This window comes from Natrix helvetica (genome assembly GCF_964273705.1).
Source record: "Natrix helvetica genome assembly, chromosome: 5".
Lineage (NCBI taxonomy): Eukaryota > Metazoa > Chordata > Lepidosauria > Squamata > Natricidae > Natrix > Natrix helvetica.
Window position 1 is genome coordinate 10319117 of NC_138551.1, and position 16408 is coordinate 10335524.

The 16408-nt window shown below is 44.8% G+C and overlaps 1 protein-coding gene across 3 annotated transcripts; it reads left to right on the top strand.

Moving 5' to 3' along the window:
- HRG (histidine rich glycoprotein) lies at positions 1–15787 on the top strand. Of its 3 annotated transcripts, XM_081955355.1 has the most exons (7): positions 1–281; positions 4120–4230; positions 5181–5268; positions 8003–8169; positions 8695–8808; positions 11940–12029; positions 14628–15787. In XM_081955355.1, the coding sequence occupies exons 1-7, from the start codon at positions 87–89 to the stop codon at positions 15429–15431; spliced, it is 1569 nt and encodes a 522-aa protein (XP_081811481.1). In that variant the 5' UTR covers positions 1–86; the 3' UTR covers positions 15432–15787. The 3 variants fall into 3 exon arrangements, with proteins under 3 accessions (XP_081811481.1, XP_081811483.1, XP_081811482.1); XM_081955357.1 differs by lacking the exons at positions 1–281; positions 4120–4230; positions 5181–5268 and adding exons at positions 5309–5387; positions 6564–6871; XM_081955356.1 differs by lacking the exons at positions 1–281; positions 4120–4230; positions 5181–5268 and adding an exon at positions 6378–6871.
- Positions 15788–16408: the final 621 nt, after the last annotated feature.

Here is a 16408-nt window from a genome sequence, read left to right on the forward strand (position 1 = left end):
ATCCCTTCGTGTCTATGGAATTGGCTTTTTTAGCATAAGCTCAAAAGAACTCCAGTCTGATGACTTAAGAGGATCGCATAGCCCAAATGAAATTGCTTGCCTGTGCTCTATTTATTGCGGCATGGACCACCTCTTGCCGTGCCCTGATAGTCCCTGAAGACTGCAATGATGCAAGAACAGAGAAGGATGCAGGGGTAGCCCTGAATTTAATCAATAAACATCGCAACGAAGGCTACATTTTTGCCCTGTTCCGTGTTGCTGATGCTCAGGTCCAACACCTGGTAAGTACCACAGCTCTGGGTGGCTCGTCATTCATTATTCCAGAATGGAGTCCATGTCTGTCATAATTCTCTGATTCAATGCAAGCAGGTGGATCCTTATTAGATGCATCGTGTGTCCATTTCGTTCTTCTTTGTGTTACTTGGGAGTTGTTTTGGTTTTTTTTTTGAAATGGCACTTTTAAAAAAAAAAAACATTTTTAAGAAACATTGCTAATTAACTGGTGGAGCTCGTTAACTTACTTGGGTTTAATTTTGAAATGGGCTTAATTTTAAAATGCAGATGTAAACATGTGCCACTGTGAATGCGGAGGAACCTAGAATCTCTTCTTTTCCACCAATTTATGGGGGGCGGACAACACAGGTAGTCTTTGACTTATGACTAGTTGCTTAGTGGCCGATCAACAGACACAACCGACTACCCCCCTCCCGAAAGCTACTTATAACCAAGTTTCAAAGTTAAGACCATTGCAGTGCTTCTGCCGTTGTTTAACTTTACAACCAACCACAGGTACACTGTAGCAGCACTCGCCCCCATCTCCCCCATCTATTCTTCTGAGTGCCTGCATGCCTTCGCCCAGAGGTGGGTTCCTACTGGTACAGACCCGTTCGGCCGTGTTGGTAGTAACTCAGCCTGCCACGCCCCCGAACTGGTTCTTTCCGTAGTGCCGTAGGCCCCACGATCTTGGTTTTTGCTTCTGCGCATGCACAGAAGCATTTTTAGAACTGTGCATGCACCCACAGCGACAGTAGCAGCAGCCAGACCCACCCCTGCCTTCCTCTGTTTCCAATCCAGCCACTCAGCCACCCAAGAGGAAGTCAAAGCTGGGCAGCAGAAGCTATCGATCTATTGGGGGCTGTTGCAAGTGGTAGGCCGAGGCCTGCTTCCCACTCAGCCAACCCAAGGATTTGCAGGGCTCGGTCTGCTCCATCAGTTTGTGGAGTCTGTGGTGGTTCCTTAAACAGCAGAGTGCCCCTTACAGGATCGCAAAAAGAGTCCCTGATTTCCGAGTAGAAAGTGGTTGCCACGAAGGCAGATTCAGTTTGACACTTGGATCAGGTTCCTTCAGAGGTAGATTCCTACCGGTTCGGACTGGTTCAGCCGAGTAGGTAGCAACTTGACCTGGCACGCCCCCAAACCAGTTCTATTGGCGGCGGCACCATCTTGATTTTCGGTCCTGCGAATACTTAGAACAGAGATGGCGAACCTTTTTTGGCTCACGTACCATAAGTGGGGGGAGCGCAAGGGGGTAGTGTACGGGCATGCCATACCCATAATGCAATGCACAACCTCCCCAGTGCACATGCACACACTACAGGCGCAAAACCCCCCCAATTTTTTGCATGCTTTTTTTTGCCCTCCCCAGGCTCCAGAGGCTTTATAGGAGCCTGGGGAGGGCGAAAACAGCCTCCCCCACCCCTAAGAAACCCTCCGGAGGCTTCAGGGACCTTCAGGACCCTTCAGGACGCTTCCCTGAAGCCTTCGGAGCAGTCAAAACAAACCTCCGAGCAAACTGGACTTCCGGTTTGCTCGGAGGGTCATTTTGAGTGCTCCGAAGGCTTCAGGGACCTTCAGGAGGCTTCCCTTAAGCCTCCGGAGCAGTCAAAATGACCCTCCGAGCAAACCAGAAGTGGCTCCAGTTTGCTCGGAGGGTCATTCTGAGCACTCTGAGGGCTTCAGGGATCTTCTGGACGCTTCCCTGAAACTCCGGAGCAGCCAAAACGACCCTCCGAGCAAACCGGAGTGACTTCCAGTTTGCTCGGACGGTCATTTTGAGCGCTCCAGAGGCTTCAGGGAAGCTCATGAATTTAATTTAATTGAATTTAATTAGCACTTCTAGACCGCCCCCTCTCCCAAAAGGGACTCGGGGCGGTGTACAGTCCATATCAAAACATCATACATAATAACAATTAAAAATTATTAAATGGATAAATACATAAATAAGAGGAGGATAAAATAGACAGAACTGTAATTGCTAAATAAATAATTTAAAATATACAAAGTTTAAAACCCCAGTGTCTTATAAAATTAAGTCCCCTAAAAAACCAGTAGGAAATATATATGCCAGGAGGTAGACGTTAAGAATTATGCCAGACCAGCCAGTCGGAACAGGTGAGTCTTCAGTTTCTGCCGGAAGGAGCGGAAGTCAGTGGTGGTTCTAATGTCGGGGGGGAGGTCATTCCAGAGGGTTGGGCCCATCACAGAGAAGGCCCTACTCCTTGGTGTCGCCCGTTGGCATTGCCTAGTGGACGGCACCAGGAGAAGCCCCTCCCTGTGAGAGCGAATTGGCCGCAGGGATGTATGTGGGAGGATGCGATCCCGCAGGTAACTAGGCCCTATGCCATGGAGCGTTTTAAAGATGGTGGTCAAAACCTTGAAACGCACCCGAAAGACCACAGGTAGCCAGTGCAGCTCGCGCAGGAGCGGTGTTACGTGGGAGTACCTAGTACTCCCCATGACTGCCCGCGCGGCTGCGTTCTGGACTAGCTGCAGTCTTCGTGCGCGTCCCAAGGGAAGCCCCATGAAGCCTCCGGAGGGCCTCCAGGGGGTGAGGGGGGCTCTTTTCACCCTCCCCAGGCTCCTATAAAGGCTCTGGAGCTTGGGGAGGGTGAAAAATGGCTTTAAAAAGGGGTGAACTCAGCTGGCCAGCGCGCACATGCGCGCTGGCCAGCTGACAGGGCAGCGCCTCGCGTGCCCTGACAAATGGCTCCATGTGCCACCTGTGGCATGCGTGCCATAGGTTCGCCATCACTGACTTAGAACAATCTTCATTGCAAAAATGTATTTTTTTTCCTTTTCTAACGTTGTGTGCACTCACAGACCCTTTGAGGTGCAAATGCACATGTTGCATGTGCACCGCATTGGCAGTAATGCTGGCAGCAACCCACCTCTGGGTTCCCTCTTAGTTGAATCAATCGCCCTTGTTCTCTGCTATTTGCTTTGTTATTGTTTTCATAATTATTATTTTTTATACCGTGTTTCCCCGAAAATAAGATTATTTTCTTTTGACCCATGAAATAAGTACTTGGCCTTATTTTTGGGGAGGTCTTATTATTTTTGAGGTGCAGGAGGTGGCAAGCACGGTCACCTCAGGGCTGCTGCTGTGTTGCAATATTTTTGGGGAGGGCTTATTTTTGGGGGAGGGCTTATTTTAGTGCATGTGCTCAAAAGCCTGATTGGCCTTATTATCTGGGGAGGTCTTATTTTCAGGGAAACAGGGTATTTAAAGTTTTTTTTTATTTTTTTCATTTTCATAACATCTAGCTACATGTATACTATTACATGACCAACATCGTATTATATTATTAACTGTTTACATCAATTCGTCTTACCATCGACTCCCAAAAACAATTATTGGCTCTTCTGCTCTCTGCTCTCCATACACCATATTTGTACCTTATCCATCACTTTCTTCTCCCTCTCTCCTCCTCCTCCCTACCTCCTTTCTTCCCCCTGTCCTCCTTCTCTTCTCTACTTCCCCTTCCTCTCTCCTTCTCCTCTCTTTATTTCATAATTTGAAGTGGGATTGCAATGATCCTGGATGGATGTCATACTATTTTATCCTTTTGAGGAGGTTCTTGGGGAAATCAAGCATTTCAGGACACTAACTTACATGCCTGTTTGAAATAGGCAGAAACCAGTATGTATGTTGCACCCGGAAAGCAGCAATATTGATTTTCACTGCTGTGGTTCAAAATACAGAATATCAAGTGTAGATTTCTGAAAATGAGAAATTATCTATTTATATTTTTAGCAAAACCACCGCTTTGTTTATGAAACTTCTTCCAGCAGAACATGCCTGATTTTCTTCCGTCTTGCTCTTGTTCTTTCCCATTTCAGAAAAACGCATCCATAGCATACCTAACTTTGGATGTCTTGGAAACGCAGTGTCCTGTAATATCCAGAACACATTGGTCATCCTGTGAACATCGGCCATTCTTAAGTATAACGGCAAGTAATGGCCATCTCTATTCTTTCTAAACATTAACAATTTGAAGTATACTTCTGTGGAAAGTCTTGCTTTTGTAATCACAAACCAACAGAAATGTGACGTTAACATATTATTTGTACTGCCATAGTCCCATCCACAAATACAAGTTTTAGAAAAGGGATTTTCTTGGGTGAGGCCCCAAAGTGCGCCACATTTATACTCCCCGGCAGTAATCATCTGCATGTTTTAAAAGTAATTTTGGTTCTTGTTCAGTTGCTAAGTCAAATACGCTTCACGACCCTATAGACCACAGCCAGGGCTGGGATCCAGTCGGTTCAGAACGGTTCGGGCGAACCGGAAGCTAATTTTGCCTCTGGTTCGCCAAACTGATAGTTGAAAGGTCTGGCTGGCTCCTCCCACCCCACCCCGCCATTCCAAGGAGACGCCACATGGCCTGTTCATCATGCCAGGTAAGCGCAGGGCCCACGCGGAGGCTCTGGGAGGGCAAAAAATGGGTCTCCCGGAAGTTCTGGAAGTCCAGAAATGGGCCCATTTTCACCCTCCCGGAAGCTTGAGGGAAGTCTCTGGAGCCTGGAGAGGGTGGAAAATGGGCCTCCCCTGCTGTGGTGCAGGAGGTTGAGTAGGCCACACTTATCATGGCCACACCCACCCAGCAACCAGTTGCTGAAATTTTTCACTCCCAGCCTTGACCACAGCACACCAGGCCTCCCTGTCCAGTGTCTTGATTACACTATCTAACCATTTAAAAGTGGAAGCTAATTAATTAGAATTGTGTTACCGTACCTTGGCTCGTGTGATACACACTACCTATTTTCTTCCTCTTTCTTCCAGACAAGTACATTGCAGAGTCATGGCCAAGGCATTGCTAGGAGTCAACTTCTGCTCAAGATCTTTTTCCTTTTTCTAAAAGACACCTTGGAACTAATGCCTTTTCTTGTGTCTTTTCCAGGATTTGGGACAATGTAAGGCTGTTCTGTATATAAATGAACTTTCCAAAAGAAAGCTGCTGTATGCATACAACTGCACCGTCAGTCCAGGTATTCACCTTCTTCTAAGTTACAACTCAGAATCAAATGAAGAAGCATTTCAGTGACCTCGATGGCTATTTATTCCACCTTTGGACAATGTACAGTCTTCTCTCCTAGAAAAGTTTGGGGTAAAAGTCTGGTGCTTCCGATTTTTCAGGTGATGATGACAAGATAAAGGAAGGAAGGAAGGAAGGGAGGAGGGAGGGAGGGAGGGAGGGAGGGAGGAAGGAAGGAAGGAAGGAGGGGGGAGGAAGGGAGGAAGGGAAGGAAAAAGGAAGGAAAGAGAGAGAGAGAAAAGAAGAAGGAAAAAGGAAGGAAGGAAGGAAGGAAGGAAAGAAGGAAAGAAAGAAAGAAAGAAAGAAAGAAAGAAAGAAAGAAAGAAAGAAAGAAGAAGGAAGGAAGGAAAGAGAGGGAAGAAAGAAGATAAAGAGAGAGAGAGAAAAGAAGGAAGGAAGGAAAAAAGGAAGGAAGGAAAGAAAGGAAGGAAGGAAGAAGAAAGAAAGAAAGAAAGAAAGAAAGAAAGAAAGAAAGAAAGAAAGAAAGAAAGAAGGAATGGAGGGAATGAAGGAAGGAAAGAGAGAGGGAAGAAAGAAGCAAGGAGAGAAAGAGAGAGAGAAAAAGAAAAGAAGGAGAAAGGAAAGAAAGAAGAAAGAAAGAAAGGAAGGAAGAAAGAAAGAAAGAAGGAAGGAAGGAGGGAGGAAGGAAGGAAGGAAGGAAGGAAGGAAGGAAGGAAGGAAGGAAGGAAGGAAGGAAGGAAGAAATAAAGAAAGGAAAGGGGAGGGAGGGAAGGAAGGAAAAAGGAAGGAAAGAAAGAGAGAGAGAGAAAAGAAGAAGGGAGGGGGGGAAAGGAAGGGAGGAAAGAAAGAAAGAAAGAAAGAAAGAAAGAAAGAAAGAAAGAAAGAAAGAAAGAAAGAAAGAAAGAAAGAAGAAGGAAGGAAGGAAAGAGAGGGAAGAAAGAAGGAAGGAGAGAAAGAGAGAGAGAGAAAGAAAAGAAGAAGGAAGGAAGAGGGGGAGGGAGGGAAGGAAGGAAAAAGGAAGGAGAGAAAGAGAGAGAGAAAAGAAGAAGGAAGGAAGGAAAAAAGAAAGGAAGGAAGGAAGAAAGAAGAAGTAATGGAAGGCAGGAATTATCATCTAAATATATAGATGCATTAAACAAGGCAAGGCATCCAACTGCAGTTTGGGGAAAGGCCGAGATAACCGGGAGTCAGGATTTGAGGTTATAGAAAGAGGTAACAAGAGGTTAAAAAAGAAATCAAGATGATGGCTGAAGCTTCTTGATCAAAAGCAAATCTTTCTTTTTGTAGTCATATCCATTGGACCCTTTTCCATGGATACCCCTGGACGCAGATAAACATGGAGGACAGCTTTTATGTGCTTCTCTCAAAACTTCACCAGTCCATCTGCACAACCTCAGAAACTGCAGCCATATTAACTAATAGATAGTCCAGGTTACTTGAGGGACCGTTTCACCCACGGGGACTGGCCCGTCCCACCCATGCCAGCAGAGAAGACATGCTGTGGGTCCAATCAGCCCGAGTATTCCAACTGGCGGGGTCCAGGAGGAGGGCCTTCTCTGCTGTGGCACCTGCCTACTGGAAAATCTCCCCCAGTGGTAGGTTCCAGATCCCGTTCCAACCAGTATAGTTGGCCTGGTGGCGTCCATATGGATGCGTGCAACGTGCATGTGTCGTACTGTCCAGCGATGCCTCCGTGACGCTCCTGCTGCTCAGTGGAGCATCACGCAGGCGCTGTATGCGCCGTGTGTGTGGAAGAGCTGAAGAGTTTAAAGACAGGTAAGGAGCGCGGGCGGGTGGGCTCTCCAGAGCACCCTACCGGAATCATACACGATGCTCCAGGCAGGTTCCTGTACTGGGGTGTACCGCCTGCAACCGGCCACTGATCTACACACACACACACACACACACACACACACACCCATGAGTTGGGCCCAACTCTCCTATCTTTTCCTAAGGGCTAAAGACGTGGCTCTGCGAGTCACCTTGGGGGTCCCAGTGGGGAAATTGCACAATGGAGGTGGTTGATTGAGTAACAATAGATCCCAACTCCCTCCCGTTCCACTCGTGCCCTCCCCATGTGTCTTTGGTTTTAATGTTTTGTGTTTTAGTGTTTTTATGTTTTAGATTTTATACAACTACTAGCTGATGACCAGGCGTTGCCCGGGTATTTATTTATAGGGGGGGAAATGTCTGGACCAAATGTAATTTCTAATGTTGGATTTTCCCCCTTATCATAGGGACCCCCCTTGTGGAGTACTGTGATGCTGTTACCATGGCAACTCCACTGCACTGTGCAGTAGAAGCCATTTTACGGCATTACGGTAGAAGCCACTGTAAGGCACAATAGGCTGCATCTTAACAGAACACACACTCTGAGGGGTGTTAGGGGTGTTTTAGTCCCACAGTATTTTTCTCCAGAAAGTAAGTCACCTGTGTACCGAGTTTGGTTGAAATTGCTCAAGGCGTTCCAGAGTTATGCTGGGACACACACACACACAGTCATTTTTATATACATAGATGTCCAGAGTTCTCCTATGGTAATCTGGGCAGCCAATAAATTTTATAAGTACATCAATAAAGTAAATAAACAGAAATTCTATTAGAAAACTTAATAGCACATCTTACCATGGAAGAGGAAAATGTTTTGGCTGCCGAACATGAGACTTTACAACTCAGATCATTGATGCTGCAGTATTGATAACGGTGCTTTTTTCTTTTTTTTACAGTTCCACCAAAAACATATGAATGCAAGAGTTGCCCTGTAAGAATAACAGTTCTAGAAGACACTGAGAAGCACACCGAAGAAGCCAACAAGATTTTAGAGAAATACAGGCTGGGGAGCAATGAGTCCAATTATTTCAAGGTGGAAAAAGTCCAAAAGGTTTTCAGTGCAGTAAGTATCCATGTTCTCCCTATGGATCTGTAAGCTTTTGTAAAAAATGTTTCCCAAAGTATCAGGAAGGAAAAGATCAGCAGTGAAAAATTATTTAAATCCACTTTTCTTAAGCACCTTCCATCCTTCCTTCCTTCCTTCCTTCCTTCCTTCCTTCCCTCCTTTCTTCTTAAAAATGTTATTCTTAAAGCTGCTATTTTTATGAACGCAACGCTTATCAAGTTTAACCCGTCTCTTACCTGTATTAAAGCACTTTCATAGTGTCATTATTGTACTAGCAGTGTCATGAAGGGGCATCTTTAGTACTCTTTCCTCATCCATCATCTTATGCCTAGGATTATCCTGATTTAATTCTGAACAGACCCTGATGGAATAGCCTGGTTTTTCTAAAGCTTTCCTAGATGAAAATTGTAATTGAAAAATTACATCTGCCCTGCAGTCATCCTTCGATGTGAACGCCAAAGTGAACTGTAATATTGGGAAAGTTGGATATAATTTGATCACTGTTTCGTTTATTTTATGCAGATGGCCGAACGTACATTATTCATTGTTGAATTCACCATAAAAGAGACAGGATGCCCTAGAAACAGCGACCCAACAAGTGTTTCCCAATGTGAATTCCTGCCTGATGGAAAAGCTGTGAGTGGAGAGACAATATATGCAAAAGTAGTTTGGCTAACAAACTGCAGGAAGTAAATAGCCAGTTGAGATATAGAGGTTTTCAGGATCTACTGTATTATAGATAATAGAATAGAATAGAATAGAATAGAATAGAATAGAATAGAATAGAATAGAATAGAATAGAATAGAATAGAATGGAATGGAATGGAATGGAATGGAATGGAATGGAATGGAATGGAATGGAATGGAATGGAATAGAATAGAATAGAATAGAATAGAATAGAATAGAATAGAATAGAATAGAATAGAATAGAATAGAATAGAATAGAATAGAATAACAGAGTTGGAAGGGACCTTGGAGGTCTTCTAGTCCAACCCCCGGCTTAGGCAGGAAACCCTATACCCTTCAGACAAATGGATATCCAACATCTTCTTTAAAACTTCCAGTGTAATTAAATACCATATTTTTCAGAGTATAAGATGCACCTTTTTCCCTCAAAAAAGAGGCTGAATACAGCATTATACACTGAATACAGCATTTTTATTCCTCCCAAAACCCTGCTCCTTCACCAAAATGGCCATGCATAGCCTTTAGGAGGCTTTCAGAGAGCTCCTGGGGACTGGGAAAGGCAGAAATGAGCAAAAAACAAGCCACATTTGCTCGAGTTGGGGGGGGGCACCACCCAGGAGCACTCTACAAGCCTCCTAAAGGCTATTCATGCCTTTTTTTTCTTTTTAAATGGGCCCTTTTTTGCAAAAAAATGGCCTGTTTTGGGGAGTTCTGCAGAGTGCAAAACCCTTTTTTTTTTATTTGCCTCTTCAAAATCTTGGTGCATCTTATACTCCGGTGCATCACATACTCCGAAAAATACGGTACATTTGAAAGTAAACTCGAAAAGTATCTTATGCTTATTCCTTCCTCAGATTAAGTTTCACTTGTTTGTTTGTTTCCTTTTTTTCTGCAGTTATACTGTATGTCAAGCCCTAGGAAAAGATTGGGGTGGGAACGTGGGTCTTTGGGGGAACAAGAAAAGGGGAAAGGAGGAGAGGGGAGGGAATGGGATGGCATCAGTTGAACAGAGAGGACGGAGAGGAAATTTACAGAGGAAAATGCCTAATTTCATTATTAAGCTATTGACATTTTTTATTTCTTAATGGTGTAACAGATTTACTGTAATGTGTATATTTGTACATGTGGGTGGGTGGATGGATGGATAGATGGATGGATGGATGGATAGAGATAGATAGATAGATAGATAGATAGATAGATAGATAGATAGATAGATAGATAGATAGATAGATAGATGATAGATAGATAGATAGATAGATAGATAGATAGATAGATAGATAGATAGATAGATGATAGATAGATAGATGATAGATGATAGATAGATAGATGATAGATAGATAGATAGATAGATAGATAGATAGATAGATAGATAGATAGATAGATAGATGATAGATAGATAGATGATAGATAGATGATAGATAGATGATAGATAGATAGATAGATAGATAGATAGATAGATAGATAGATAGATAGATAGATAGATAGATAGATAGATGATAGACAGACAGACAGATAGAGTCGGTGGTGGGTTTCAAACATTTTTAGAGCCTCTTCTATAGCTGTGGCTGCTTTGTGGGAGTGGCTTTCCAGCCATGTGACCAGGTGGGAGTGGCTTTCCAGCCATGTGACTGGGTGGGAGTGGCCAACTTGTAAAATGTGGTGAAACTCACTTAACAATGCTCTTGCTTAGCAACCAAAATGTTGGCTCAGAAACTCTGGCATTTGAAGCACGCAGGTCTTAAAGCTGTCAAGTTACAAGACCCTTGCACCCCTAACCCTTTAGGGGAAAAAACCCCAGGGGTGTTCAAACTTGACAGCTTTAAGACTTGTGGACTTCAACTCCCAGAATTTCTCCTCCAGTCATGTTGGCTCAGGAACTCTGGCATTGAAGTGTGCAAGTCTTAAAGCTCTCAAGTTACAAGACCCTTGCACCCCTAACCCTTTAGGAAAAAAGACCCCAGGGGTGTTCAAACTTGACAGCTTTAAGACTTGTGGACTTCAACTCCCAGAATTCCTCCTCTCGCTCTTCATCTTGATGATGTGCGGACAGGTGGGGGGAGGCAGCTGGAACCGGTTCTAAACGGCCCTGTAGATTTGTGGAACCTCTTCTATAGAAGAGGTTAGAACTGGCAGGAACCCACCCCTGCAGCTACTTACAACCATTCAAAGTTTCAACAGCACTGAAAAATGTGACTTACAACCAGTCCTCGCATGTACAAACAACACAGCATCCTCACATTTGGTTGCTTGGCAACTGAAATGGATGTCACATGTGTTATACCGTGTTTTCCCCAAAATAAGTCAGGGCCTTATTTTCTTTTGACAACCCCCCCCCCCCGAAATAAGCACTTGGCCATATTTTCAGGGAGGTCTTATTATTTTTGAGGTGCAGGAAGCAGAGAGCGTGGTCACCTCATGGCTGCTGAGGCATTGCACATCACTAGGCCTGTGCTCTTTTTGCGGTGGCCATTAGCATGACAAAAGAGGCACGGTGGTTAGCGTTGCGGGAGTGGCCATTAGGTAAGGGCTTGTGGGGTGCATGGAACATGTCCCCCCTCCCTTCCCCCCCCCTCCTCCGGCCTCACCTCCTCACCTCATGTTGTTTGTGCAGCAAGCAACCAGAGGAAATGGCAGGGACCGGCTGCACATGCTTAAATATTTTCAGGGAGGGCTTATTTTAGCGCATGCGCTCAAATGCCCAATTAGGCTTTTTATCCAGAGAGGTCTTATTTTCAGGGAAACCGGGTAGCATCCCTGGGTCACACGATCTTCATTTATGACTTTCTTAGCCAGCTTCTGAGAAACAAAGTCAGTGGGAAAAGCCAGATTTGCTTAAAGTCCCACCTGATGCATTTAACAACTGCAATGCTTTCTATGGCCAAAAAAAATGGTCGTAAAATTGGTCATGACTCACTTAACAACCATCTCGCTTAACAACAGAAATGCTGGACTCAGTTGTGGTCATAAGTCGAGGAGGACGACTGAGAGAGGCAGAGAAAGAGGGGAGAGAGAGAGAGAGACATGTGTGTCAAATTTACACAATTTATCTCGACTGTTATCATTTCCTTTTCCTCTGTAGAAACTGGGATTTTGCATAGGAAAAATACTTAAAGAGACAGGCACCCCAGATGTGGTCGAAGTAGACTCCTGTGCGATCTATGATACTCAGGTAAGAGTGCAAATTATTTAACTGCTAGAAGGAAAAACACATAGCATGAAGGGCAATGGTAGCCTTCAGCAAAAATATGAATCTGTCTGTTCTGATCCAGCTTTCACAAGTAATAAGCTGTTTACTCGCAAGTAAAACAGCCCCCTTTTTATAACAGGGAAGTAACAGTCTTTTATTCATGGGGCTAAACAAAATATCAAATAATGAGTGCCAACAAATCTGGGTTTAGCCAAAGAATCTGAATTGTTTACTGCGTACTAAAAACGAATGGTTGTCCATGACAACTGGCCCCTCCCAAACTCCTCCTATTTGTTCCCCAGACAGGGAGGGGCTGACTAGTGTCTGCGTCTGCCTTTCCCTGAGAGCCGGCTTATTGCCTTCCGTTGCTCTCCTCTCCTTTCCTCCCTACGCATACGCGCATCTGGGATGGGCCCCATCTGTTCTTCCCCCTCACTCAGCTCAGGCCCCAAAGAGAGCTGCCTCTCAGGGGTGGGTTCCGGCAGGCACTACTGCCAGTTCACTCGTGTGCGCTATGCATGCTCACACATTTGATGCCCACTGCAAGCGCATGCACAGTGCAATTAAAATTGTCCTGCGGATGCGCAGAACTGAAAAACAAGATGGCAGTGCCTATGGCACCACCTGGAGAACCGATTCGGGGGCGTGGCAGGCCTGGGTTGCTGCCAGTTCCAGTGACCCAGGTTGCCAAACCACTACCGGTTTCGCCGAACCGGTCCAAACTGGTAGGAACCCACCACTGCTGCCTCTCCACTTGGGGGAGGGTTCTGCCTCTGTCTCCGATGCTGTTTCCCTATCTAAGAACCTTCCAAAAGATCCGAAGCCAGCCCAGGCCCTCCCTCAACCTTCTCCTCATCAGACTCTGCTGCTAGCTCTGTTGGCAGCTGATGGGCCCAACACTGTCAACATCCAGCTTGGGTATCCAAATAAAAGTTCAGGACCATTTCGTTTCTGACTAGCTTACTGTTTATTGAATGCATCGCATGATAATGTCGAGGCAAAACTAATTCTCAGGCACCAGTTCACAGTATTAAACAATGATTTTCCCAGACAAATCCGCCAGGCTTCCACATAGACCATGTAAACAAGTTATCTTTGTTATGGGAACCATCCGCCTCTACTTCACACCTGTTAAGATGTCCTTGAAAAGTTTCCAGATTCTCACAAGCTTCAGTGGAGCTGTAGCAGTTTCGTTTCCCTATCAACATCCCCCCCCTCCCTCCGCCTTACTCTAATGGCAAGTTGAAACAAAGAGGCATGTAGCTCAGGGGTCAGTTCCAGCTTCTTTTACTGCTGGTGTGCGCTTGATGCGCACTTCCCCTGCAAGCACAGAAGTAAAAGAATTGCTTCTGGGCATGCGCAGAAACAAAAAACAAGATGGTGGTGCCTACGGTGGTACTGATAGAACCAGTTCGCGGGCGTGTCCAGCCGATTTACTGTCTACTCAGTTGAACTGGTTCGAACCAGTAGGAACCCACCTCTGATGTAGCTGCCGAAGTTTCTTTACTTTACTTTTATTTAGACTTTTATACCGCCCCCTCTCCCCAAAGGGACTCGGGGCGGTGTACAGTCAGATAAAACACATCAATAGATAGAAAATACAAACATAAAAGAGGAGGCAATAAGAAACTGTACAAAAGCAAAGCAGTTAAAAACAATATTTAAATAACCCTAAAAATACCCAATTAAAATATCTGCCAGGAGGTAGAATAAGACTATGAATGGGCCAGGCCGGCTAAACGGAACAGGTGAGTCTTCAGTTTTTGTCGGAAGGAGCGGAAGTCGGTGGTGGTTCTGATATCGGGGGGGAAGTCATTCCAGAGGGTTGGGCCCATCACAGAGAAGGCTCTACTCCTAGGCGCCGCCCGTTGGCATTGCTTAGTGGACGGCACCCGGAGGAGTCCTTCCCTGTGAGAGCGAATCAGTCGCAGGGAAGTGTGTGGTAGGATGCGATCCCTCTCTCTTGACAGAATCACAAAATGTAGAACAACTTCTGTCTCCTCATCAAAGATCTTTGCAAAAAGGGGAGGAGTTTACAGTTTACCTCACTTCACAGCTATCCCACTTAGCAATGGAAATTTTGGGCTCAACTGTGGTTGTAATTCGAGGACTATCTACATCTGTATTTGAGGAGTGGTGCAATGCCTCATAATCAGTAGCCCAGATGGGATCATTCAGTTCAATCCCATATGGCAAATGTAACAGTAACCAGACCAATGTTTCTGAGGTACTTTCATACACTGTATATTGTATATTGATGTGTATTGTTAAGTACTATGTTGTGAACTCCATTTAGGCATCAGGAAAGGCATCCAGCCAGTAAACGTTCAGCTCCAGTCAGTTGCCCCAACTCTACTCTGAATGAAGAGATTACAGGGTAGTAAAAGGGAAGGTTTTTTTAATTCATATATTATTTTGATTTATATATTTTGCATTTTTCTTGCAATACGTGTTATATACCTTCACAAATAACACAGCAAATAAGAGTCCTAAACTAACTTGGTCTCTTCTTTCTAATTCTCATCTGTGTTCCAATGCATTCATAAATGGTGACTTGTCCTTTGGACTTCCTTTGCAAAGAATCTCAGCATCTTCCATCACCACCAACATCACCATCACCACTTCCACCATGAGTCAGGAGAAGGCCATCGTCGTTGCAATATAACTGGGCATGAATGCAGACATCTGCTACATAGACATCCTCATTCCCACCACCACCATCACTGTTGTCATCTTCGTCATCTTCATCACCACAATCATTCTCACCATCATGGACACCTCCACGAACATAGAGACTCACCAATTCTTGCAGGTCCTGCTGGTCCCGGGGGCAACCATAAGTCTGAACAGACCCAAGAGGAACATCCTGGCATTCCCCCTCCTCCAGGACCTCAGTACCCTCCTCCTCCTCCTGGGGGTCCCCATCATTTTCCTCCTAGTAAATATCCACCACGACCTCCTGGGCCTCCACCTCCCCCACCTTTTCCTCGTAGGCTAGATGACCACCACCAACGGCCATATGGGAGGCTTCCTAAATTTGTCCTTTACTGCCCCCATCATCACAGGTGTAATGACACTGTGTGTAAAAGAGAAGAAAGCAGATCCTCAGAAGAGCAAGATTCATTCAGCAGCTACCATTCTTTCCATCATAGCAGCGTAGACTATGTCCACCGCGTTCCAATTTCAAGTGAACACGATGTCCTCCAAGCTCCTGGTGCCAACTTTCTTGACCATCCCTTGCCTGACCAAGGAAGACATCATGGAAAACACATAATACAACCTTTCCCAGAGATTTCCTCGGGATCAAAGTCGTGCCCAGGGAAGCCCAAATATGTCCTCTTGCCAGGCATTTTGTCTTTATTTCCTACACCATCGGCACATTAGAAAGCTTTTCATGGGGGGAAAAAAATAATATCGGCATTTATATGTGTTGGTTTTAGTTTAAGTTTCCCATAAATTGTAACTATGAGAGATAGGATAGGATAGGATAGGATAGGATAGGATAGGGTAGGGTAGGGTAGGGTAAAGTAGAGTAGAGTAGAGTAGAGTAGAGTAGAGTAGAGTAGAGTAGAGTAGAGTAGAGTAGAGTAGAGTAGAATAGAATAGAATAGAATAGAATAGAATAGAATAGAATAGAATAGAATAGAATAGAATAGAATAGAATAATCTCTTCTTAAAAACTTCCAGTGTTGGAGCATTCACAACTTCTTGAGGCAAGCTGTTCCACTGATTAATTGTTCTGTCTGGAAATTTCTCCTCAGTTCTAAGTTGCTTCTCTCCTTGATCAGTTTCCACCCATTGCTTCTTGTCCTGCCCTCAGGTCCTTTGGAGAATAGCTTGACTCCTTCTTTGTGGCAACCCCTGAGATATTGGAACACTGCTATCATGTCACCCATAACCTTCAGAGTTGCCACCTTCTTTTGATTAAACCAGACATACCCAATTCCAGCAACCATTCTTTATATGTTTTAGCCTCCAGTTCAGGGGTGGGTTGCTGCCAGTGTTACTGCTGGTACGCATGTGCAGTTGCCAAAAAAATGTTCTGTGCATGCACAGAACATTAAAAAGGAGTAAAAAAACATGCCAGCAACGGCATGGGAGACCGGGGAACCAGTTTGGGGGCATGACCGGCCAGCCATCCCTACCGGTTCGGTGACCCAGTCACTATTTCAATTACCAGTTTGCCCGAAACGATTCGAACCAGTAGCAACCCATCTCTGCTCCAGTCCCCTAATCATCTTTGTTGCTCTAAATATCTTACATAGAGAGCCTAGTTTATAGATAATCTTAGAGTGATGCATGGTCTAGAAATCATTTGAAAAATATATTTCAGATGTTGCATAATTACATGTGCAATAAAC

Coding starts and splice junctions, on each gene's coding strand:
- HRG (XM_081955355.1), top strand. CDS start 87: ATGAAATTGCTTGCCTGTGCTCTATTTATTGCGGCATGGACCACCTCT. Junction 4,231..5,180: donor GGCCATTCTTAAGTATAACG/GCAAGTAATGGC, acceptor TGTCTTTTCCAG/GATTTGGGACAATGTAAGGC. Junction 5,269..8,002: donor CAACTGCACCGTCAGTCCAG/GTATTCACCTTC, acceptor TTTTTTTTACAG/TTCCACCAAAAACATATGAA.